This window comes from Neolamprologus multifasciatus, chromosome 7, assembly GCF_963576455.1.
Source record: "Neolamprologus multifasciatus chromosome 7, fNeoMul1.2, whole genome shotgun sequence".
Lineage (NCBI taxonomy): Eukaryota > Metazoa > Chordata > Actinopteri > Cichliformes > Cichlidae > Neolamprologus > Neolamprologus multifasciatus.
This window is the reverse complement of record NC_140445.1, coordinates 43,226,335-43,246,705: the sequence shown is the minus strand read 5'-3', so window position 1 is coordinate 43,246,705 and position 20,371 is coordinate 43,226,335. Positions and strand designations below refer to the sequence as shown.

The 20,371-nt window shown below is 40.3% G+C and overlaps 1 protein-coding gene across 1 annotated transcript in view; it reads right to left on the bottom strand.

Moving 5' to 3' along the window:
* The window catches only part of cttnbp2 (cortactin binding protein 2), a 97,076-nt gene that overhangs the window by 14,960 nt on the left and 61,745 nt on the right, over window positions 1-20,371 (bottom strand). Inside the window, exons 5-13 of the mRNA XM_085165775.1 lie at window positions 19,633-19,941; window positions 12,588-12,687; window positions 10,457-10,607; window positions 8,904-9,095; window positions 8,185-8,302; window positions 7,262-7,552; window positions 3,300-3,395; window positions 1,065-1,144; window positions 298-384 (exon numbers count right to left, since the gene is read on the bottom strand). Of these exons, the coding sequence (XP_085021901.1) occupies window positions 298-384; window positions 1,065-1,144; window positions 3,300-3,395; window positions 7,262-7,552; window positions 8,185-8,302; window positions 8,904-9,095; window positions 10,457-10,607; window positions 12,588-12,687; window positions 19,633-19,941 (1,424 nt within the window). The remainder of the gene's footprint in view (window positions 1-297; window positions 385-1,064; window positions 1,145-3,299; window positions 3,396-7,261; window positions 7,553-8,184; window positions 8,303-8,903; window positions 9,096-10,456; window positions 10,608-12,587; window positions 12,688-19,632; window positions 19,942-20,371) is intronic.

The following is a 20,371-nucleotide window of genomic DNA, read 5'->3' as shown; positions in this document are numbered from 1 at the left end:
TCGGTTTCATTGCATCAGCCTGTGCAACAGAGCCAAATGCAACTTTGTTTAAAGATGTAAAGTAGAAGATTTTCCTCAGACTTACTTGTCAGCACTCCCTGACATGGAAGAAACTCACAATTACACCTCAGCTATGAATGAATTTGCTTTCCATGTTCTCTCACACATTCAGCTGTTCAACACTACCCCCTCCCTTCACATGACTGGCTGAACACACACAGTGGTCAGGTTTTAAGATTGGATAGTAGCACTTCTTTGAGAGCGCAGCTCTCCGAAACAGCGTTTAAGCTGTGGTACCTTGATGTAGTGAGCAACCAGACCGGCGATGTACTCCTGACAGCTGCCCTGAAGCCCATGAAAGATGAGGTTACCATACTGCTCCACCTAAACACAGACACAGAAACAGGCAAAGACTGAGCTGACAAGAAGCGAGAATAATGTGGTAGCATGACAGTCTGTCTACATTTAATCCTGTTGTTTAATAACAATTCCAATTGGATTGAGATCTGGTGACTGTGGAGGCCATTTGAATACAGTCAACTCACTGTCACATTCAAGACACCAGTTTGAGTGACTAATATATTATCCTGCTGGCAGATGGGTACAATGTGGTCATAAAGGGATAGATATGGTCAGCGACAATACTCAGGTAGGCTGTGGAGACACACCCCACACCATTACACCACAACCAGCAGCCTTTTCTATCCAAAAAGCTGCTGGACGAATCTAAGCATTCAAATTCTTTTGCCTGTATTGGGTTCTGCCACGGATTCTTTTATCTACACATGCTATTATCTCCTTTCCCCCCCTTTTTAAAACAAACATCTGTGATGACAAAATGCTTGCTTTTGATGCAGCCAGCAGGGGGCAGCATAGCTGCTAGAAAATCACACCCTCCATTTCCTTTCATCTGTCCATCACCCACTCCTCTTTCTTTGCCATCTCTCTCACTAATGGTGTATCACTTCCTCTGTATTTTTCCAGCATCTTACTCACCAAATCCCCCCAATCCCTCACACTCCTTTGTGTGTATTTGCATAAATGTGTGCGATGTGCGCGCTTACCAGGCGGACATAGTTGTGCAGCAGTGGCAGGGGGAAGAGGGATTCCAGAGCCAATTCATCGAGGCATGACTCAGACAGACCTGTCAAAAAAACCCCACAGATGCACAAATAAATCCTCAAATCCAATCTGCTTTACATGCGAGGTTCCTCTATGCGAGCCGAACCTCAAGGTGCCCTTGGAATAAGAATGTCCTAAAAACTAAAAACACAGCATGTTTAATAGCCACATTATTTATTTCCTCAGTGCTTTTAGCTACAGGCCTGCAATACAGTAAATGTAAACACTGCTGTCAGTAAATCAGAGCAGAGTGAGGGTATGGTCTACGTGGATATTTACTAATAGCTCTTAATGCTTTCTGCCAGGGAGCGGGATGAATTACAGTTGTGAGAGGTTTAAATCCACATGCTGAGGAATCTCAGTCACTCATCCTTCCTCAGAGATTTTCACCTAAACCACAGTTTTTAGATGAACAGGAATAATTCTTGACACAATCTCTGAAAGCTTTGTCACTATATTTAACATATCTAAACATTAGTTGAATCTAAATCTTTAAGATCTTTCATATAAAATATAGAAGATCATTTGCTTCAAAAGCAAACTGTGGATGTTGTCCCAGTCTGCCCTTCATAAGAAGTAAACACAGGGGTCAGTGAAATCAGCTGTCTCTGTTTACAGAGTCATTTACAAGATAATTTGCAATAAGTCTGAGGCTGTGAGGGCAAAGTAAAAACAGAAACAGAAGCTATTTAAATAAGGCTGTACGTATGCCAGTACTGTGGAGTTGGATCGTTGGGATGATAATGTGAAGGATATTTCAAGACATCAAAACCTGCTTTTAGGTATATCTGCCAGCATCTCATGTGCATTAAAGTGAAGAATGTACAAAGAAATGTAGACAAAGAAACATCAAAGTTAGAGCTAATATGGGACCACGTCTGGACTCAATCAGAACCGACAGGTTCAGATTCCATATGATTTTTCCTGCTCCAAAAAGTGGGCTGATTCAGTCTCGTCCTGTCCCGGATTCCCAAAAACCATGAAATATGAAAGGACCGACACATTTCTGCTGTTAATGTGAAAAAAGAAAACGAGTCTGGGGGGCTCGGTATGCTTTGTGGTAGACGCTGTTTTCCAAATTTCCTCTGATAGTTAAAATTTGTATATTTTTTTCAGGATTTGGGGCTTTTTGAAGCTTCGAGAGCATAATTTACATGATATGTGATATCAAAAGCGTTGCCGTCTGAAATGTGCTGTGTGAAAAAAAAGAAAAAGAATGTGTAATAAGCAAAGCGTCGGCCTTCATCTGCTCACTGAGTATTTGCTTTATTTGTTTTATTTACTTCCCTTTTACATTTTGTCATTGATTAAAAAGGTTATTGCATTCATTTTTTTTCAGGTGGATCAGAGAGTGCGGCTGCAGAAGGAAAGTGATGAAGCACAAACCTTTCAGTAGCTCAAAGAAAGCAGTTATGATTAAATATGTAAAAGAACACGCAGAGAGAGAGAGATTTTGGATGCATGTTATTTCAGGATCAACCTAAATTGAATTTCCTTAGATCTGATGGTAGATACAGAAGAAAGGCAGAAGGAGAATACAGACAAGACGTTGCTAAAAGCACACAAAAGTGTCAACTAACTGCTTTAGTCACACATCTACAGTACATATAGGAATCCTGGATGCAAGCTTAAAGAAACAGACCAAAAATAGATTCAGGTGATGATGATCTAAAGATTGCACTGTTCCTTTTCCAGGGTGGAATGTTTTTAAAGATGTTTGCTATACAATCATCCCACCCTGCAAAAAAGCAGCTTAAAGAAATCATTAATACCTGCTAACATAAGCTGAAAGTTGTATTTCACTGTGTATGAATCGTGACTTAAATGTAGGCCTGAGCACAGAGCTGGTGTTGCATCACTCAAATAGTGAATTTGATTAATTATAATCTTTTATTTATTCAACATTACATTTAAAATGGGTATTGTTTCATGAGACTAATTATTCTGAAAAATGTTCTGGCTAGAGTTTTCCTTCATGTGGTGCGGCTCAGTAGGTAGAGCCTGTTACAACACTGCCTACGTTGCAAATGCATCCAAGCAGATTTGTTGGGCCCTTTCATCCACCAAATGGCATTTGTTACCAGTAATGGCAGCTCTGATTCTGGTGTGTGCTCTGAGCTGCTGAATGAGCACCGACTCTGATTGTCAGGTTTTTTCGTGTTGTGGTTTTTTGTTACCTTTGAGGCGGATGGTGATGCACTGGCTGAGAGGTTTCCTGACCAGGTCCCAGGGGGATACAGGCAGCTCCTGACCTGGTAACCACTCAGTATCTCCTGGAAGAAAAAATAAAACCAGACCCATTACAATCACACAATCTGAGCACACAGTTGTTAAACAAACAGTTTACTCATATGGTGACACAAAAGGACTGCATACACAATTATAAGCAGCCTATTGTGCAGTTTATCAGCATGTTCTGTAGTTGTCCTTATCTGTTCTGCCTATTTGTGGCATACGTGTATTAGAAGATGGGATTTTTATATACGTGTAATGTAACAAGGCCAGAGACGGAAGAAAAGAGTAGAAAGAAGAAATGAAGAAAAATGGGCAAAACAGGAGAAACGATGAGAATAAAAGAAAGTGCAAATAAAGCATAACAGGTCACCAACTGGTGCATTGGTAACAGTCAAAAGACAAAGAGCTACTGAAAAAAATAACAGATACACAAACAAACATAGGATCTTCTCTGTGTGTGTGTGGGTGTGACTGTTGGTCACGAAACGTACTTGATAATGAGGGTGGGAAGCCATAACAACACCCCCCAGGAGACGCGGACCGCCCACAGCCCCCCATCAGCACTGAAGAACCAAGGCCACATGTCCTGATGATAACCGCATGCCCTCCCTAGATGGAGCCTCCGCAGCCAAAGGGCAAGAACGCCAAAAGATCAGAGGCAACGGCCAGCTGATCCACCAGACACGAACCATGAATTTAAGTATTTTAATAAAATACAAATGTTTTTATGAATGTCATTCATGTAAAAGAAACAAAATTATAATTAAAAAATCATTTTATTTATTTCAAAATATCTCCGATCATCCCAGTTTGCGTCACAATAAGAAAGCTTAAACAAAATGTTCACCACCAGGGGGCAATGTTTTACCAGTGAGTGTGCTGACATTTTTTTTCAGGAGTTCTCCTGTTCTTTAAACTTTTTTTAAATTTAAATTTATTTATTTATTTTTTCATTCCAAGAACTGTGGCTCTTGATTGCGTTCCCTTTTGTCATAAGGGGTGGCTGTAGCTCAGGTGGCAGAGCGGATCAGCTGCTAACCAGAAGGTCGGTGGTTCGATCCCAGGCTGCTCCAGTCTGCATGCCAAATATCCTTGGGCAAGATACTAACCCCGTTAGATACTTAGCACTTAAGCTTAGAAGTGCTTGTGTGATTGGGTGTATAAAGCGCTTTGAGTGCTCGGACAGAGTAGAAAAGCGCTATATAGGAACCAGTCCATTTACCATAAATAAGAATCTATTTTTATGACTATGTTGATTCATTGCCCGATCTTGTGGTCCAAATTGATATTACATGAAAGTATACCCCAGCTATGCTTACTGTGAACGCTCAAGTCATATAACATGCTTGCAGTATTTTCCTGCAAGCAAGCACTTGCAGAAGAAAACCTTTCAGGAAGAAATCTTCTGACACAGGAAGAAGTCTCTGACCGAACCAGTAACTGCACTGCTTCATACGTATTAACCAATTCTCATAACATCAGGGGAGGAGCAGCTTAATGCAATTGCCCTGAAGGCTGTCCCACTGCCGGCTGAATAAACATTCAGTGAACGTGAACTAAAGAATGTGGAACACGTAAAAAGTTCAATATAAAAACAGTGCAGCACATTTTTTAAAAATTATTATTATTAGTAGTAGTAAAGCTGTGGTAGTACAAAAGCACTGCAACTTTTGTAGGATTGTACTACTGTAGTGGCTTTACAATACTAAACAGTTGCAGAAGTCAGCGCTCAACAGCTCAACATAAAGGTAGCTGAATTGAATGTAAACACCCCGCTAAAGAGCCCAGCATTGAGCAACAAAAACACAAAGGGAAATGTATGCGACGTGCTGAAACAAATGAGACGTGGATGGAGACTCTCAGATAGAAAGTCAGACACCAAAAAGTTTCTCTGTGTCTTAAGTTTGATCCCGGTTGACACAGAAAACCGGCATTTTCTCCTAAATTGTCGTCTTCCTCCCCTTTCTTCGATCCCTTCCCCCCGAACTTCATGCATTATGCATCCCTCTTCTGCTCATGCTTTCTTTCATCATCATCCCCAAAACACACACAGAAGCCTAGCAGTCGCTAAGCCTCTTTAAAGACAGTAACAGCATGAGAGACAGTAAATGTGTGACAGAGAGCTGTAACAAGAGACTATAGCAAAGAGACGAGCAGTCCTTTGCTGGCCGAGGACATCGATTTCCTTTTTATCAGTCTGGAATTCAGAGGGACCTTTACTGCAGCACACACACACACACACACTCACACACGTAATTCTAGCCCTGAATAAGCCTCAAGCTCAAGAAAGGACTGGCTTCATAGCGGTGACATTTGAGGACCAAAAAGGACACAAACATAGGCGCAGCACATAGACTCTCCACATTTCCCAAAAGATTAAATATTCATTATTTCAAAGAAGAAGAAGAAGAAAAAAAATCATGTGAGAAGCTCTGAGCATCAGCCAAACAAATACAGTCTCACAGCAGATGGCTACAGCTGAACATACAGGAAGCTGGTAAAAGATTCTACTGTGGATACATTTATACAGACTACAAGGATGCTTTTACACAAATTGTCCACTTTTTCTTCTGGACTAGTTTGTAGCAATAAAAAACAAGCAGCCTGGGGATGGACATCTCTGCCAAGGCTGAAAGCCTCCACTGCATGCATGAAACTTTGAACCCAGAATGGTTTTTTTTCTTGAGCACATCAAAACAATGCCACCCAATCCTTCTTTTTTTCAAATTTAATATGCATTTATAAGGATGTGATAAGAAATTTCTCATTTTGTTCAAGCGCACAACAGTAAAGAATCCTTCCAAAACCTCTGAGCTCAACCTCCAATAAAAATAGCACCCAAAGCCTAACTAACTATTCCTGTTAAGTAAGAAACTGAACTAATGACAAAACCTTGGAAATTGTTTTTATTAACATGCTGATGTAGCTGATCTGACTCTCCACTTACCTGTATCAGAAACTTTGTAAGGCATTATTTGATAACTTGCAATAAAGTTGCATTTAAAACCATTGATCAGTCTGGTAAGCTACTAGCTAGCATCTGAATGACTTTAGCTTCAGGTGTAACCAGTAAATATCTCCAAATGAACAACCAGACCAGGAAATCCTGTTAGATGTGACAGTCACTGTTTGTGCTCCAGATGTGCTTTTAAATCTAATTATTTTAGGTGATAGCCAATGGTTTGTTCTCCATATGGACTTTTTACCTGCATGTAGCTAAAGTACACCCACTGATAGCAGTGACACTGCTTGGACTGCAAATTTACAACCATCAGAGCTAAAAAAGACTTAATGTAAGCAAAGGTTTGCAGTTTTAGAAAAATAATGCAATACAGTGGAGTATTGGGCAGACCTAGCCAAAGCAGACTACTTCATATGACCGTAACGAAGCTTCTATTTGTTTTAGTGTATTAATTCAAGGAGTTTGTTACCTTTACACTGCAAGGACAGCCACTGCCAACATTAATCTGTACTTAAATGAGACAGATGCACAACAAGCTAAACCCTATTGCACTCTTTATCGCATTTAAGGGCATGTAGCCTCTGTAATAGAGCAGATGCATGAAAGAGTAGCAGCTTTTACACCAATAGAACGAAAACACAGATGAGTCCTATTCTTTGTCCTTTCATTTTGCTTTGAGAAGATTACTGAGCCAAGTGACACCAAGTTCGAGGAAGATTAAAGGATGTACATAAGGACAGGAGTGCATGAAAGGATGAAGAAAGGATATATGGCAGGTAAAAGAAAAAAGTAAAGAGTGAAAGAAAACAGATGTAAGAATTGTGTGTGTTAGGAAGGTGAGAAAGATGAGGCAAAGATGCAAAGGAAGGACAAGAAAGACAAAGCAGTGAAGGAACAACAGAGGGATAGCAATACAGAGAACAGGATAGAGTGTTTCTTCACCTATGAGGACGGAGGCGATACTGGCAGGACTGAGGCCTAGTGGGGGGCGCTGCATCTCTTCTTTGGCCATCTGAGATTCTCCACACAGGATCTGGAGGTGGGAGGTGAAGGTGTGGCTAAGGGCAGCGCTTAGCTGGGCCCAGCGTGTTGAACAATCAACCAACACTCTGCCCAGCACCCAGTGGGTACCGGAGAGCCCCTTCGCCACATCCTCTTCTAAGGCCTCAATGGGGCACATGGACCCTGTTCCTCCTCCTGAACACTGGAGATAAACCTGGACCCGATATAATTCTGTGAAGACAAAGGAGAAGAAAAGCATGTGCACAGAGTGGGAAGAACATCAGTACTGTGTGTAATTACATAAGGAGTTAAAGCCACATTTACGACACGTATTTTTGCAATAATAACACAAGCTGAAAAGTAGACCTCCGTGTGATACTTTTAATTTAATGTTGCACACAAAATGAGCAATTCAGTGGCTTACCCAAAAAGCCTTCTAGCAACCAACACAGCAGTAAACAGATAAAGTACTCCACCTCCGTCCCCACACATCACACCATGGTGACTGGGTGCAGTTTTCACAGTTTCAGTTGCACAGTGGGGGAATAACCTGGAGACTACAGCTAATTTTCAGTTTTACCTTCAGATGAAAGTTTTCTGCACCAGCTGGCTAAATTTCTGCCTGCTTACATTTTGTTTGAATGTAAGCAGGCAGCTTAGATTCAACCAGCTTGTGTATCTTGCCTCAACTGCACCAATAAAAATGATGCCCCAAACTGCAAAACCTAGTTCCTGGATAAGTATAATGTGGTTCAGAGGTGCACAAGGAGATGATTCTAAAGAGCAGATCAGCCAAATTCAAATCAAACACACACACACACACACACACACACACACACACATACACACAGGCAGCTACTCACGGAGGTTTTCAAGCAGATCTTTGCAGTCATCAGTTGCCACGTCATGAATAGTGCGATTACAGTTATCCCTCCTCTCAATGTCCTGTTCGCTGTGACTGCATAGCACCTCCAGACACTCCTATACACACAAAACAATAAGAATAAACAAAAAAAAAGTATTTTCTCAACATACAGGAGACTTTCCACCCCGACTGAAAGTCTAAGAATTTGTTTACGGGGGATGTGATCACATTATTTTATATCTAGTCAGATATTCTAGCAGAAATGCAAACTCGTCTATCTATTATTCAGTTTTGGGCTGCCTGTATTCCTCAATTTCTTGTCCTTAGCTGACGGGAGTGGTACCCAGTGTGGTCATGTGCTGCTGTAGCTTGTCTGCTTCAAGGTTTGACATGTTCTGCATTCAGAAACTCTTCTCTGCATACTTTGGTTGTAGTGAGCAATTATTTGAGCTACTTTTTGATCTGATCTCTGGCATTAACACTTTCACGCACAGAAGTCACTAGATATTTTCTCTCTCTATAAATCCTAGACATGGCTATGTGCAGGTCAGCAGGTCCTCTTGATCCTCAGCAGGTTCATATGAGGAATTATAGAGTGAATATGAATGTAAAAAGCCAAAAAGGAGTAGGAGGATGTTGAAAAGCTCTGTAAACATGAGAGGAGTTGAGAGGCATCTTCCACATGCAGACTCGCTATAATCATATACATATTTTTACCTTAAGGCCCAGGGCAGCAGCCATGTGTGCAGCCGTCCAGCCATCACTGTTGGCCTGGTTCAGCAGGGCAGCAGGCAGTGCCAAGGTGGCAGGAGTCACAGTGGGGTCACTTCGGGGTGGGTGGTATAGGAGGAGACGCAGCATGTCGGCGTGTCCTGAGCGCACAGCAGCATGTAGGGCTGTGCAGTTGTCCTGCAGAGAGATAAAGGTGAGCATGTACGCTGTGTTGTGTTAGAGTTCAACTGACAGACTCTATTAGCGATACCTGACACCAGTGAAGGTGTTACACACTCATATCAACTCTGCTGCTTAGATATACAAGTTAAACAAAATCACCACCATCTATTATTCTAAGTTTTAGTGGTTTCAGTTTATGAGAAGCATTAACAAGAAAAAAAACCCCACAAACACCCAAAAGACCTAAAGACAATTCAATTCAGACTTTTTTGGCATTTTTTAATTACAGGATAAAAAATCAATGAAACAAAAGATTTTGAAGAAAATTAGCTCTGACATACTACACATTCAAGCTGTACTCTTAACCCAGTTCAGGCCTCAGTGTTAAATCATTACATTTGACTGAACACACTGGCCAACATTTTCTTGTGGCTAAAAATACCTCCACACTCAAAAGCTTAGATATGTTATAGAGACTCTGGCAGCTCTCTGGCTCAGCAGGGAAGTCAGACTAAATGAAGACCAAAGCAGGTAACTAAATATAGGGGCTTCGTCACACACTGTCACAGTAACTAGCAGGCTCCTATGGTTACCATGGAAATCCAGAAAGCCCATACATCAAAGGGCTCTCGGCAGAGAACAGCCCCCCAGAGAAAGCTGCGATCCTTTATGTGAAATGGACAAAGTGTTTAACAGTGAACATCATTAGTAACAAGTGACTAAATGGAAAAATGTGGAAAAGGGGACAGCGGTGTGTGTTTTAATGAAAGGATTACATTCTGTGCAGTATTATCCACAATATACGCTCAGGGCAAAATTATTAAACGAGGATTAAAACTGTAGCAAAGTGTGGTTTTTGTGAAATCACACACTTATGAACTTTTGACACAATATTATATGCGAACGGTACATCTTCTCACTTATTATGCAAATGATAACCTTCAAATCTGAAAATTGTCCAAACATCAGTTACATCAGCAAGCAATTTAAAACATTAGCATTAAAGCATCTTACATCACTTCGAAACATCTGTAAGGAACTGATGATGTACAAAAAACCAAAAAAAAACAAAAACAAAAAAGATATTAGCATGAGCCAACAACCTAAAAAAAAATTACACTTTTAAATGAAATGAATGCTCGCTTATTTTGATCTACATGAGCTGAACTGTTGTGAACTTGTACTGCAGTGATACAATGCTACTAACTTACAAGTAATTTTAATCTGTAAACAAAAAAAAAGATATCTAGTTGATGGATATTATTATTATTTTTAAGACAAATGAGCATGGCTATTGATACAAGTCACAGGAAACCAGGTTTTCCTATTATGTAGAAGTCAAACAAATTCATTATTGACTCTTAAGTTATACTTACCACAGTAGTCAGTGAGCGATCAGCTCCAGTGCTTAGCAGGACCCGGGCACAGTCCAGCCTTCCTGCCTCACAGGCCAGGAAGAGTGATGTCTGCCCCCCCACTGCCACTGTGTCTACAGCAGCTCCTGCAGTCAACAGCACCTCCACACAGCTGAAAAGAGTTAGGCAATGTTAGTATCGCAAGAGGCGAATAAACTTGGAAATTATTCATTATCATTCAGCTCATTCAGCTGACTAAACTAAAAGTGAAACATTACAAATGATATAAAGGACATATAACAACAACGGTGGTATCCCATGGGTATCTAAATCAATTTACGTGTCAAAATTATGGCCAAATAAAACCAAAGTGCTTCAAACGACAGCGATCAAAGATTAAATTACATTAATGTATACAAATTCTGGTAATTATTCGAGATATTTTGTTGCATTTATTCTTTACTAATCATTTACAGTTGTTACTCCTTATGGTACACCACCTGTTCACAGCCATGGGAAGACATCATTCACATCAGTCTGCCACAGAACTGATGGGAGTCCAGATCATCTCAGGAAAACTAAGCCTGTCAGCTAACACTGGGACTAAGTCATGATACCCAAGGGGGAAAAAACACTTCACACTGTAAAACAAGCTGTGTGTGTGTGTGTGTGTGTGTGTGTGTGTGTGTGTGTGTGTGTGTGTGTGTGTGTGTGTGTGTGTGTGTGTGTGTGTGTGTGTGTGTGTATAAGGATGCCTTTTGGATATCCTACTCTATAAATAACATGGTGATCAGATATTACAGCATTGCACATTCCCCAGCTGGCTCTGTGCATCCTCGCTCAGTCCACTGTGGCTGACACAGCCTGGCTCTAAGCACTGGGTTCATCTTGGCAACGCATCACAATCAATACGAGTGATCACAACTGACAGTAAAGATAGTGTAGGAGCAGATGCTTCACTCATCTTTGATGGCTCATAATGAAGGATCTAGTAATGTTTAAAGAGGAGAAATTAGATAAAGTTGCAAACATGAACAGGTACTGCCAAGTCAAGCTGACTTTATTTCAGTTGGTTTCAGAAGAAGAGCAGAGCTAGTCTCAACTTGATTAATTAGAAAATTCCCTTCAGGCATTATTGAAGTTCTTACTCTTAGAAGTTAAACTATGCTCTACCAAACTACCAGTTTGAACTGGTGTCATTACAGAACTGAGCAAACAAGCTGCCGTCGCTCTGGGCAGTGGAGCCCAGCACAGTTAGCAGCATCTGCCTACCGGTTGTTTCACACATGGGAGGCTCCAGCTGTGCTTGACTTCCAGCAAAGTATGCATAATGAGTCATCAATTGACAACACACAAACTGACTTCAGGGACCAGTGTGACAACAAAAAAAAGAGAGCTCAAGTTCCAAAAATAGGAGTAAACAAAAACAGGATAACTATTAACAAAGTCTTGACACTTGTTTTACTCAGGAAAGTGCCAACTGAGCTACATTATCTTTTTTTGTAATTTAATTTGTGAAAGCCAACTGAATCAGATAGAAACATTAATACTTAAATGTAATTAAATAAACACACACACATGGACACACACAGAGACACACACTGCTGGTGTTGCTGCTTCCCACCAACCATGATCTGTCAACAGTCAGCGGTGGCTACGTTACATGGTCAAACCAATGAGTTCTTGGGGGTTCTCGTAAACCTTTTCATAATCCAATGAGAAAATAATGCAAACATCTAACCATTGAAACTAATTAAATGCTGGCTGTGTTCTTTGTGCGCACATCCACCACCATTTTCTAAATGTATGTGAACATAAAAATCCACCCGAATCAAAGTGAGAAAATCTGATTAGAGTTGAGCTGAAAAGACCTGTACCAGAGATGCATTAGCAGCTGAAAAAAACATTTCAGTGCATGTTTCATGTTTATTTAAATGCATGACCATTAATGAAAACGTAACCTAAAATGTTTCTTTTGTGCATCACAGTGAGTAGTCTAGTTTCTGGACTGCTGGTGAAATACAACAAGCACTTGTAGACTTCAGCTGGGAAACCTTTCACAATTGACCAAACTGATGCATATCTGTTTTTTTTAGAAGTGACAAAATTGTGACCACTCTGGCTAAAAGGCTTTAAAACCATATGAGCTCACCTGCTATGGCCATGGGCAGCAGCAAAGTGTAAAGGTGTGAATCCATTCTCATCCGAAACATCAGCAGGCGATCCCGAAGACAGCAGCAGCTCCACACAATCTGACAGAGAGAGGAAGATGGATTAATCTTTTGTAGTCTGCTGCTACACAAACATGACTCAAGTTTTGTAACAGCATGCAGAATTAACAAAAATACTGTAAAAGATTTATGACATATAATACAAATACGATCCATCAGGGCAAGCAAGGCTAGCAGCACTTCTCTAAAAGTCTATAAATCATCAAATAAAATCAGAGTGAAATTAATCTATCTAGCTCAGTCTTAAACAGTATTCTACCCCATAGGCACTAGCCTTTAAATTACTATATTATCTTATAGCAACAGTTGCCTACTGTGTCTGGACCTCTGCTTGCCCCAGTTCTACCGCAATCTAAATTTGATGGGTATGTCCGTGTCCTGTTAACAAAGACTCAAGCTGGGCAGGCCAAGAGGCCACAAGCTTGTTTGTTTGCACATCTGCATTAGGGCTGTGCGATATGACCAAAATCTCATATCCCGATATAAGACATCTATCATCCCGATAACGATATAAATCACAAAAATGTAACATTTTCTGTAAATTCTGTGAATCTCGGGCAGCTCGTCTTGCGGGAAGTGTTTCCAGCTGCGCGTCATGTAGCTGGAGTCGAGTGTTTTAACCGATGCATGAAACTATACATTTTTAGACATAAGTTGTTACAGCCGCCGTTTTCTTTGTGAGTATTTATTACACGGCGTGCTGCGGGGAAAAGCCTGTTCTAACGTTTGAGTCTAAGGTCTATTTTTTTAGCACCTGGCGGCTCTTTTTTAATTCTCATCCGTAAATTATCTGCACTTTCACATGATTCAGTTTATTTTGAAAAGTCTCAACAGGATCTTGAGCTTTATTGTGAAAGGTTTATGTGGAACATAAGTGGACACGCGATGCTGTTACCGTCGTTGTTGCTAACCACAACGCATAAAAACAGGCGCTTGTCCGTCTTTAAGAAATTAATATAGCCACTACAGTGACCATTAAAACCATGAAAAAATATTGCCGTAAACAGTTTATTTTGCGACACCACGAAACAAATGATAGACGTTTTTATATCATCATCCGATATATATCGTTATATCGAATAGCCCTAATCTGCATTGTTGATAAACCTGTGACAGGAAAGTGATGGGAGACAAGTAGACTAGAGAAGGTGCTAGAGGCTCTGCTTTCACTGTTTGGAGATCAGTTACCATCTGTGTTTGTGAAAACAGTACTGTCATTAGCAAGGACAGTCACACAACAAGCACAAAGAACTGTGCAAGTCTTGAACTATCCTTCAATTTGCACATTTCAGCATATTTTGCTTGGGAAACAGGAAATAGATGCAAACAAATGGAAATACCGTATATTAGGAAAACCCAGAGTTAGTACAATTCTAACCAGCTTGAAAGTCAATATTTGGCATGACTATCTTTATTCTTTAACACAGCCTGAGCTCTCTTGGTAGCTTTCCTATACATTCTTTAAGCAGTCTTCAGGAATAGGTCTTAGGGTTCTTCAAGAACATTCCAAAACTCTCCTTTTAATGTTGACGGCCTTTTGTTCCATTCTCTGTCTCGATGATCCCACGCTGCTTTAATAATATTGAGTTCAGACTTCTGTGGAAGCCAAATCCATGCTTTTATGCACTGGCAGTGCGTTTGTGATCTTTTCTTACTGAAAAATGAAGCCAATCAGACACTTTCCAGATGGCATAGCTTTGCAGATTATAAGCTAACAGTACTTTTCTGGGCTCATATTTCCACCAATTTAACAAGATTCAAGTGGTGCAACGGGTCACGGTTGATTCGTAATCCGAACCGATCCCACTCCACGGTTTGGCACGCGTGGAGTGGGATCGTGGAGTACAAAAGAATCTTCGGATTCTTTTTCGAATCCGAAGATTCGAAAAAGAAGAAAAAAAAGTATGTGTTTGGTGCGCGTGGTGGGTCTGTCAAGCGATAGTTATGGCCAGCGCTAGCGGTCCAAGTGGAGGAGCAGAGGAGTTTGCGGTATTTAAGCAGCCCTTTGCTGCCCAATCCGACCGGCCTAAAGCTATTACAAAAGCTATTGGGGTGTTTAGCTGCAGACGGGAGGCCATATTCCCTTGTGGAAAACAAGGGGTTTAAACTAGCCACGCTATGATATCCCATTCGCATCTTCTGTTGCCCTAACTACTACAAATGGGTGGACCTCCAGGGCAACGGAAAGCTACGTGACCGTGACAGCTCATTATATCACAGCAGAGTGCGATATAATGGGCAGTATGTATTATTGTAGGGTCTACCTTACAATATAAAGCGCCTTAAGGCAACTGTTGTTGTGATTTGGCGCTTTATAAATAAAACTGAATTGAATTGAATGGTAGATACAAAGCCCTGTACTGCCCTATATTGTACCATAATTTATTTTTTAAATAATTGCGTGGAATGAGTCTTGGGTTTAATGTTTTTAACAGGCAAAAAATACTTCAATAAGTAAATAAGTAAATGTTAAATTTTTGTCTTTTTTCTTTTTTTGCTGATTCGAAAATTGATCCGATCCGTGACTTAAAACCGTGATCTGATCCAAACAGTGAGATTCTTGATCCGTTGCACCACTACAAGATTCCCAACAACACTGCCTGAAATGCAGCCCTAAACCATGACAGAGCCTCCACCATGTTAGTTTCACAGCTGTAGATTGGCTGTTGTATCTCTGTCTTGACCACCTCTGTAAGTATTGACAATTTGAAACAAGCTTTGATTCAAACCTCTATAAGACATGTTGCCATTGATTTTTTTTAGTCCAGCTCTATTGTAATTTAACACACAGAGAAAGGACTACAATGTCAGAAAACCTACTATAACATCTCAGAGTGAGAACCACAGTGCACACTGAACTCAACAGAGCATAGAAGCCACTTTATCTTGTTGCCATGGATACTGTAGGTAGTGTAATATGGATGGTATCGCTGGACAAAAAGAAGCAAAACAATTATGAGAGAGGACTTCTATGAATCACTGAATCCCTTTGCAGTTATTGAATTGGAATTTTAAAAAAGCAACTTGTGTATTTATTACAAAGACACAGAGACACTTCACTCCAAAAATCTTTTTCATTTTGTAGAGCATTTGTCCATATAGATTTTGTTTTAAATGGGGGGGGGGGGGGGGGGTGCTCAGGTTTGGGGTAACTGATGTACAAATATCTACCTAAAATCAACCAATTGGCACTGTTTTATGCCAAAATGTATGTGTTTATAAAAATATATCAGAAATCAGAAATCATGACCCAGTAACTCAAAATTCTATAAACCTTGGGAGGCCAGTTTCATGTACATAAACACACACACACACACACCCACACACACACACACAGTGTCCCTGTGCAGAAGGAATGAGAGGTTCATCTCAGCATGACATCATGTAAACATTGATAGTGTTTGATTAATACTAGCAAAATGCACGTGTGTGTGTGTGTGTGTGTGTGTGTGTGTGTGTGTGTGTGTGTGTGTGTGTCAGGGGGGTTGGTGTATCCAGGTCATGATTCTGGGAAAGGCATGTAAACAATGGTGCTGAGTTTTTCCATTTCATGTTTGGAGCTTTGTGTAATCCATGACAAGTGTCCTCTAGTTCCACTATTTTCATGTGAAAGCGGTCATTTCTAAAACCCTTTCATCTTTTGAAATAAGACGAATAATAGCGATTATCAGCTACTACAGACCAGAAATTTAATCTCTAGAAATATGCTACAAGAAAAGGTGTTGTTATCTTAAAGTCGGGGGTTTAACGAGTGACTCTATCTTATGCATTTGTTTGGCTTGGGTGTATTTACTCTGTCCGAGTCCTCTGTTCAGTCTGATGATAGTCTGCGTATACCTGTGAAGATGAGAACTGGGCCCTATGTGAACAGCTGCTTCCTCTGCCCACTCTCTTTGTTTCCCTCTCTGTCGCACAAGACCGTTTTCTGTTTTTACTTTGTTTTTGGTGAATAAACTGTTCATCTTTGCATCTAACCTTGTGCTCTGTCCTGGGTTGTTTGAGGCTTTTTGAGCCAGCCATATTTAAAACATATTTGAAACAGGGAATTCAAACCAACTCTCCCTTTTAACATTTATCATAGAGTGTTTCTATCACCAGATCCTCCGAAATGTCCAATATTCTGAAATATTGCAAATATTGGACAAAGAAAGGACAATAAACTAAAAACAATACCAATTTGTTCTCACACGAGTGTTAGCCATAGGGGTGGTTTAAAAAAAGTTGTACTGTTATTGTACTGTCAATCTTAAAAGAAATAGAAAGAAAATCCCATTAAAATGTTGTATGTTTTTTTTTTTTTTTTTAAAAAAGAGAGATCCTACAGTTTTGAAAGCTTGTACTCTCTGTTTGCCAAAACAAAATGTTAAAGTACCTGGAGGTATGTTGTGGTATATGTTCCCTTATCAATGTCTCAACTACGTATATATAGTCCAAATACACAAATGTGCCTTTAGCTTTGAAAATGTCCAATTTGTAGACGAGCGAAGAAGGATATGTAAAGGGCATTATTCAAATAATTAGATCAAATCAGAAGGAGATGTGCATTTGGGTATTTCTGAGAGTGTCCTCTCTGTGGTGGCACACCTAATATAAGCCTTCAGTTCAGCTGTCCTTCAGCTGCATTTGTCATGTTCATGGATCAATGATCCTCAGCTGACAACTGGGTATTATTAAACATCTCAGCAGGGAAGCAAATCATAAAAGGCCTGCGTGTCTGTGTCTGTGTGTCATTATTATTCTGTTTTTGTATGCAGGGTACTGTGTTTGTGTCAGGTGGATGAGCATATACTCTGTGCTGAGGTTACAGCCTTGACATGAAAGGCTCACAATCTCACTTAATGGCAGCCAACATAATGCGATGAGTCACAGCTCACCAGCACACGTCTAAGTGTTTATCAGCATCAGGCCTTTGTCCTCACTACATCTTCATACAGCTGCTGCAAAGAGCACGTCCTGCCACTGCTATGCTACACCTTATCACCTAACTCAGCAGTTCCCCTTAGAATGTTTCAGTTTATGGTTTTGGCTTCCCAGCTCTTGCTTTTCTGTTTTAGTATACTTTCATTTGGGTTACAGCTGTCAGCTCTTTTCAGTACGAAGACCCTAATACTGTCACTCTATACCTGCTTCTCACCAACAAACAGCAGAGAATGTCCGAAATTAGCTGGTGAAATTAGGGAACAATTAGCAAGCTAGGCAGCTCCCTTTGAAAGTGGAGGAGACCAAACCTGAGCTAAAATCCCTCCAAATACATGCAGTTTTACTAAATACACAGTGGATGTAAAACAAAGGAAACGTTTGCAAATAAGCTCATCTTTTTGCTAGGTTTCGGGCCTAGAGATTCTTCTTGAGATAAAACTACAAATACACTGGTGCCAAACACTGACACTTTTATTAAAACATGCAGGTACTCTAAATGGTATACCTTAAGATTTGACTGACTGTTTTTCTGATTTACTGTTTTTTACTGATTTCTGTGAGAATGTGAATGTCAATGCGAACCTGTCCAACTCAGTTTATGGAAATGACAGCCAAGCGAAACTGAATAATTAAACTGATACGTTACTTGGGCTTTTTACCAGTTTATTTTACCAGTTTAATCACTTACACTGATAAGTATCTTGAAATGTATTGAGTTATTGCAGAATTTCAGTACACTGATACCACTGTTATTGTTGTAGGATCATATTGTTTGCTCCTCTGACTTCCTCATGTACTTTTTTACTTGTCAACCCTAGTACATAACCTAACACAAAATATAAAACCTAAAGCATAATCACACCATAAGTAAAGCTGTAGGCCAGGACAGAAATCTGCTATTCAATCTGCCCACAAACTGAGCACTACAGCACTACAAGCTAAGAAAAAGGAAAAAAATCATGTTAAATTTAGCTGAAATTACAAGATGAAGCTGCGTGTCAGCAGAGTATTAGCTGTGGTAAATACAAGAAGGCTTTGTGGTTAAACTGTTTTACAGTTTTTAAGTAATGTCACAACTAAATACTTTTACAAGAAACAGGAAAAGGGCAGCAACTCAGTCACTAAATCAGTTAAGCCTAATTTGTGGAGGCAAATGAACAAAGCCTTTGTGTTGTTCCATATGGTCACATCTGAGTGAGGAACCCTCTTCAGCATCTTATTCAAATGCAACTCCTAGATGGCTGCTTACAGGAAAGGAAAAGCATTATTGTAGTCGCATATCTCGTAGTGAATTCAACTTCTAGGGCCTTTATCGAGTTTTCTTGTTCATTTTATTCCATCCCACGGCACCCATGAAGGCACAGGTCCACTAACAGAACTGTGTGCTTGTTAAAATACACAGTGAATAGAAATGCTGATAAGCTAGAAGTTATTTGAAATGGGACAAGAAAAATGTCTGAGTAACCGAAACTTAAACTAATATTAAAGGCTTCAAAATAGACAAAAGCAAACCTCAGTTTGTAAACCGTCTCTCAGAATGCATATTACACTTTCAAAGCCATTACCTTTTTATTTTACTTTAATGAGCAGCAAAAAGAAAATACTAGGAGCAGAAGGAAAAATGCACTGTTTAACTATGGTGCACGCTATTTACATATACAATGTCATTAACTACTACAACTCACTGAAAACCTTATGCATCATTGTGATCAGCCGTTCAGCACAATCAATCCAGTGTTAATCCTTTCTTTGAATTTTAGCTATCACCTTTTATTCACAGTCAATACAAATCATCACGAGCTCCTTAACTCTTTAACAATCAATAAATAAGTCAGCCCGTCAGCCAACCACTCACCAAACTTCACATTAGATCTCCATTGACAGTGGGCGAACACACTATATTAAATTTGCCAAAAAGATTTTAAAAAATTCTGAGTCTAAAAGCCACACTATCCATCGACATCGCCCAAGCTGCAAAAAGTGTCAAATTCAAACAGAGCTAAATCAGATTCAGACACCAGGACTGATGAATCAAATTCCACTTACCTGTGTGTCCATTCTGAGCAGCAGCAAACAAGGCAGAGATTTGGTTGTAGTTGAGGTCATGGTTTTGATTAAGATGACTGGATTTTGTCTCCATGGTGGTGGTAGAGGTGATTTTGGTGGTAGAGGTGGTACTGATGGATGTGGTGGTGGTGGTAGTGATGTCGTTGGTGGTTGGTTCTGGTTGGTTAAGCAGCATTGACAATAAAGTGACATTTCCCTGGGAAGCAGCTTGGAGGAGCAGGGGTCGCCCGCCGTCCAGGGCAGCAGGCCCACCGCCACTTAGAGAGGAGACTACGGAGGGACACCAGCCTACAAGGGGAACGAGGAGTAGGAACAGGACAGGTTAAACTGGGAGGAGGAAGAGCAGGAGGTAGAGGAAACAGCTAGAAGTGCTAAGTGTTGGAGCGCAAGGGTGTAAGAAGGTGGAAGGAAAGGACAGCATATCTGTTTCACTCATTCAAAATAGTCTGCTTTGTCAAAGCAGCAGGCAAAGTTGCAGTAGTTGACCATTTCCACCACAGAATCCTAGAATAACTGCTGTAAACAGCTTATGCTGCCAAACACTGTTCCAACTCTTCAAACTTCATTCTTCTTCTTGTTGTGAAGATCCCACAATTTTAAATATAATAAAAATGAAAGCTGAATTTGGAAGAAACACCCTTCAGACATGTTATGAGAGTTGACTTTGCACAGTGTGTCCATCAGAGGGCACTCTGCAACTAGATGTCGCAAACACAAA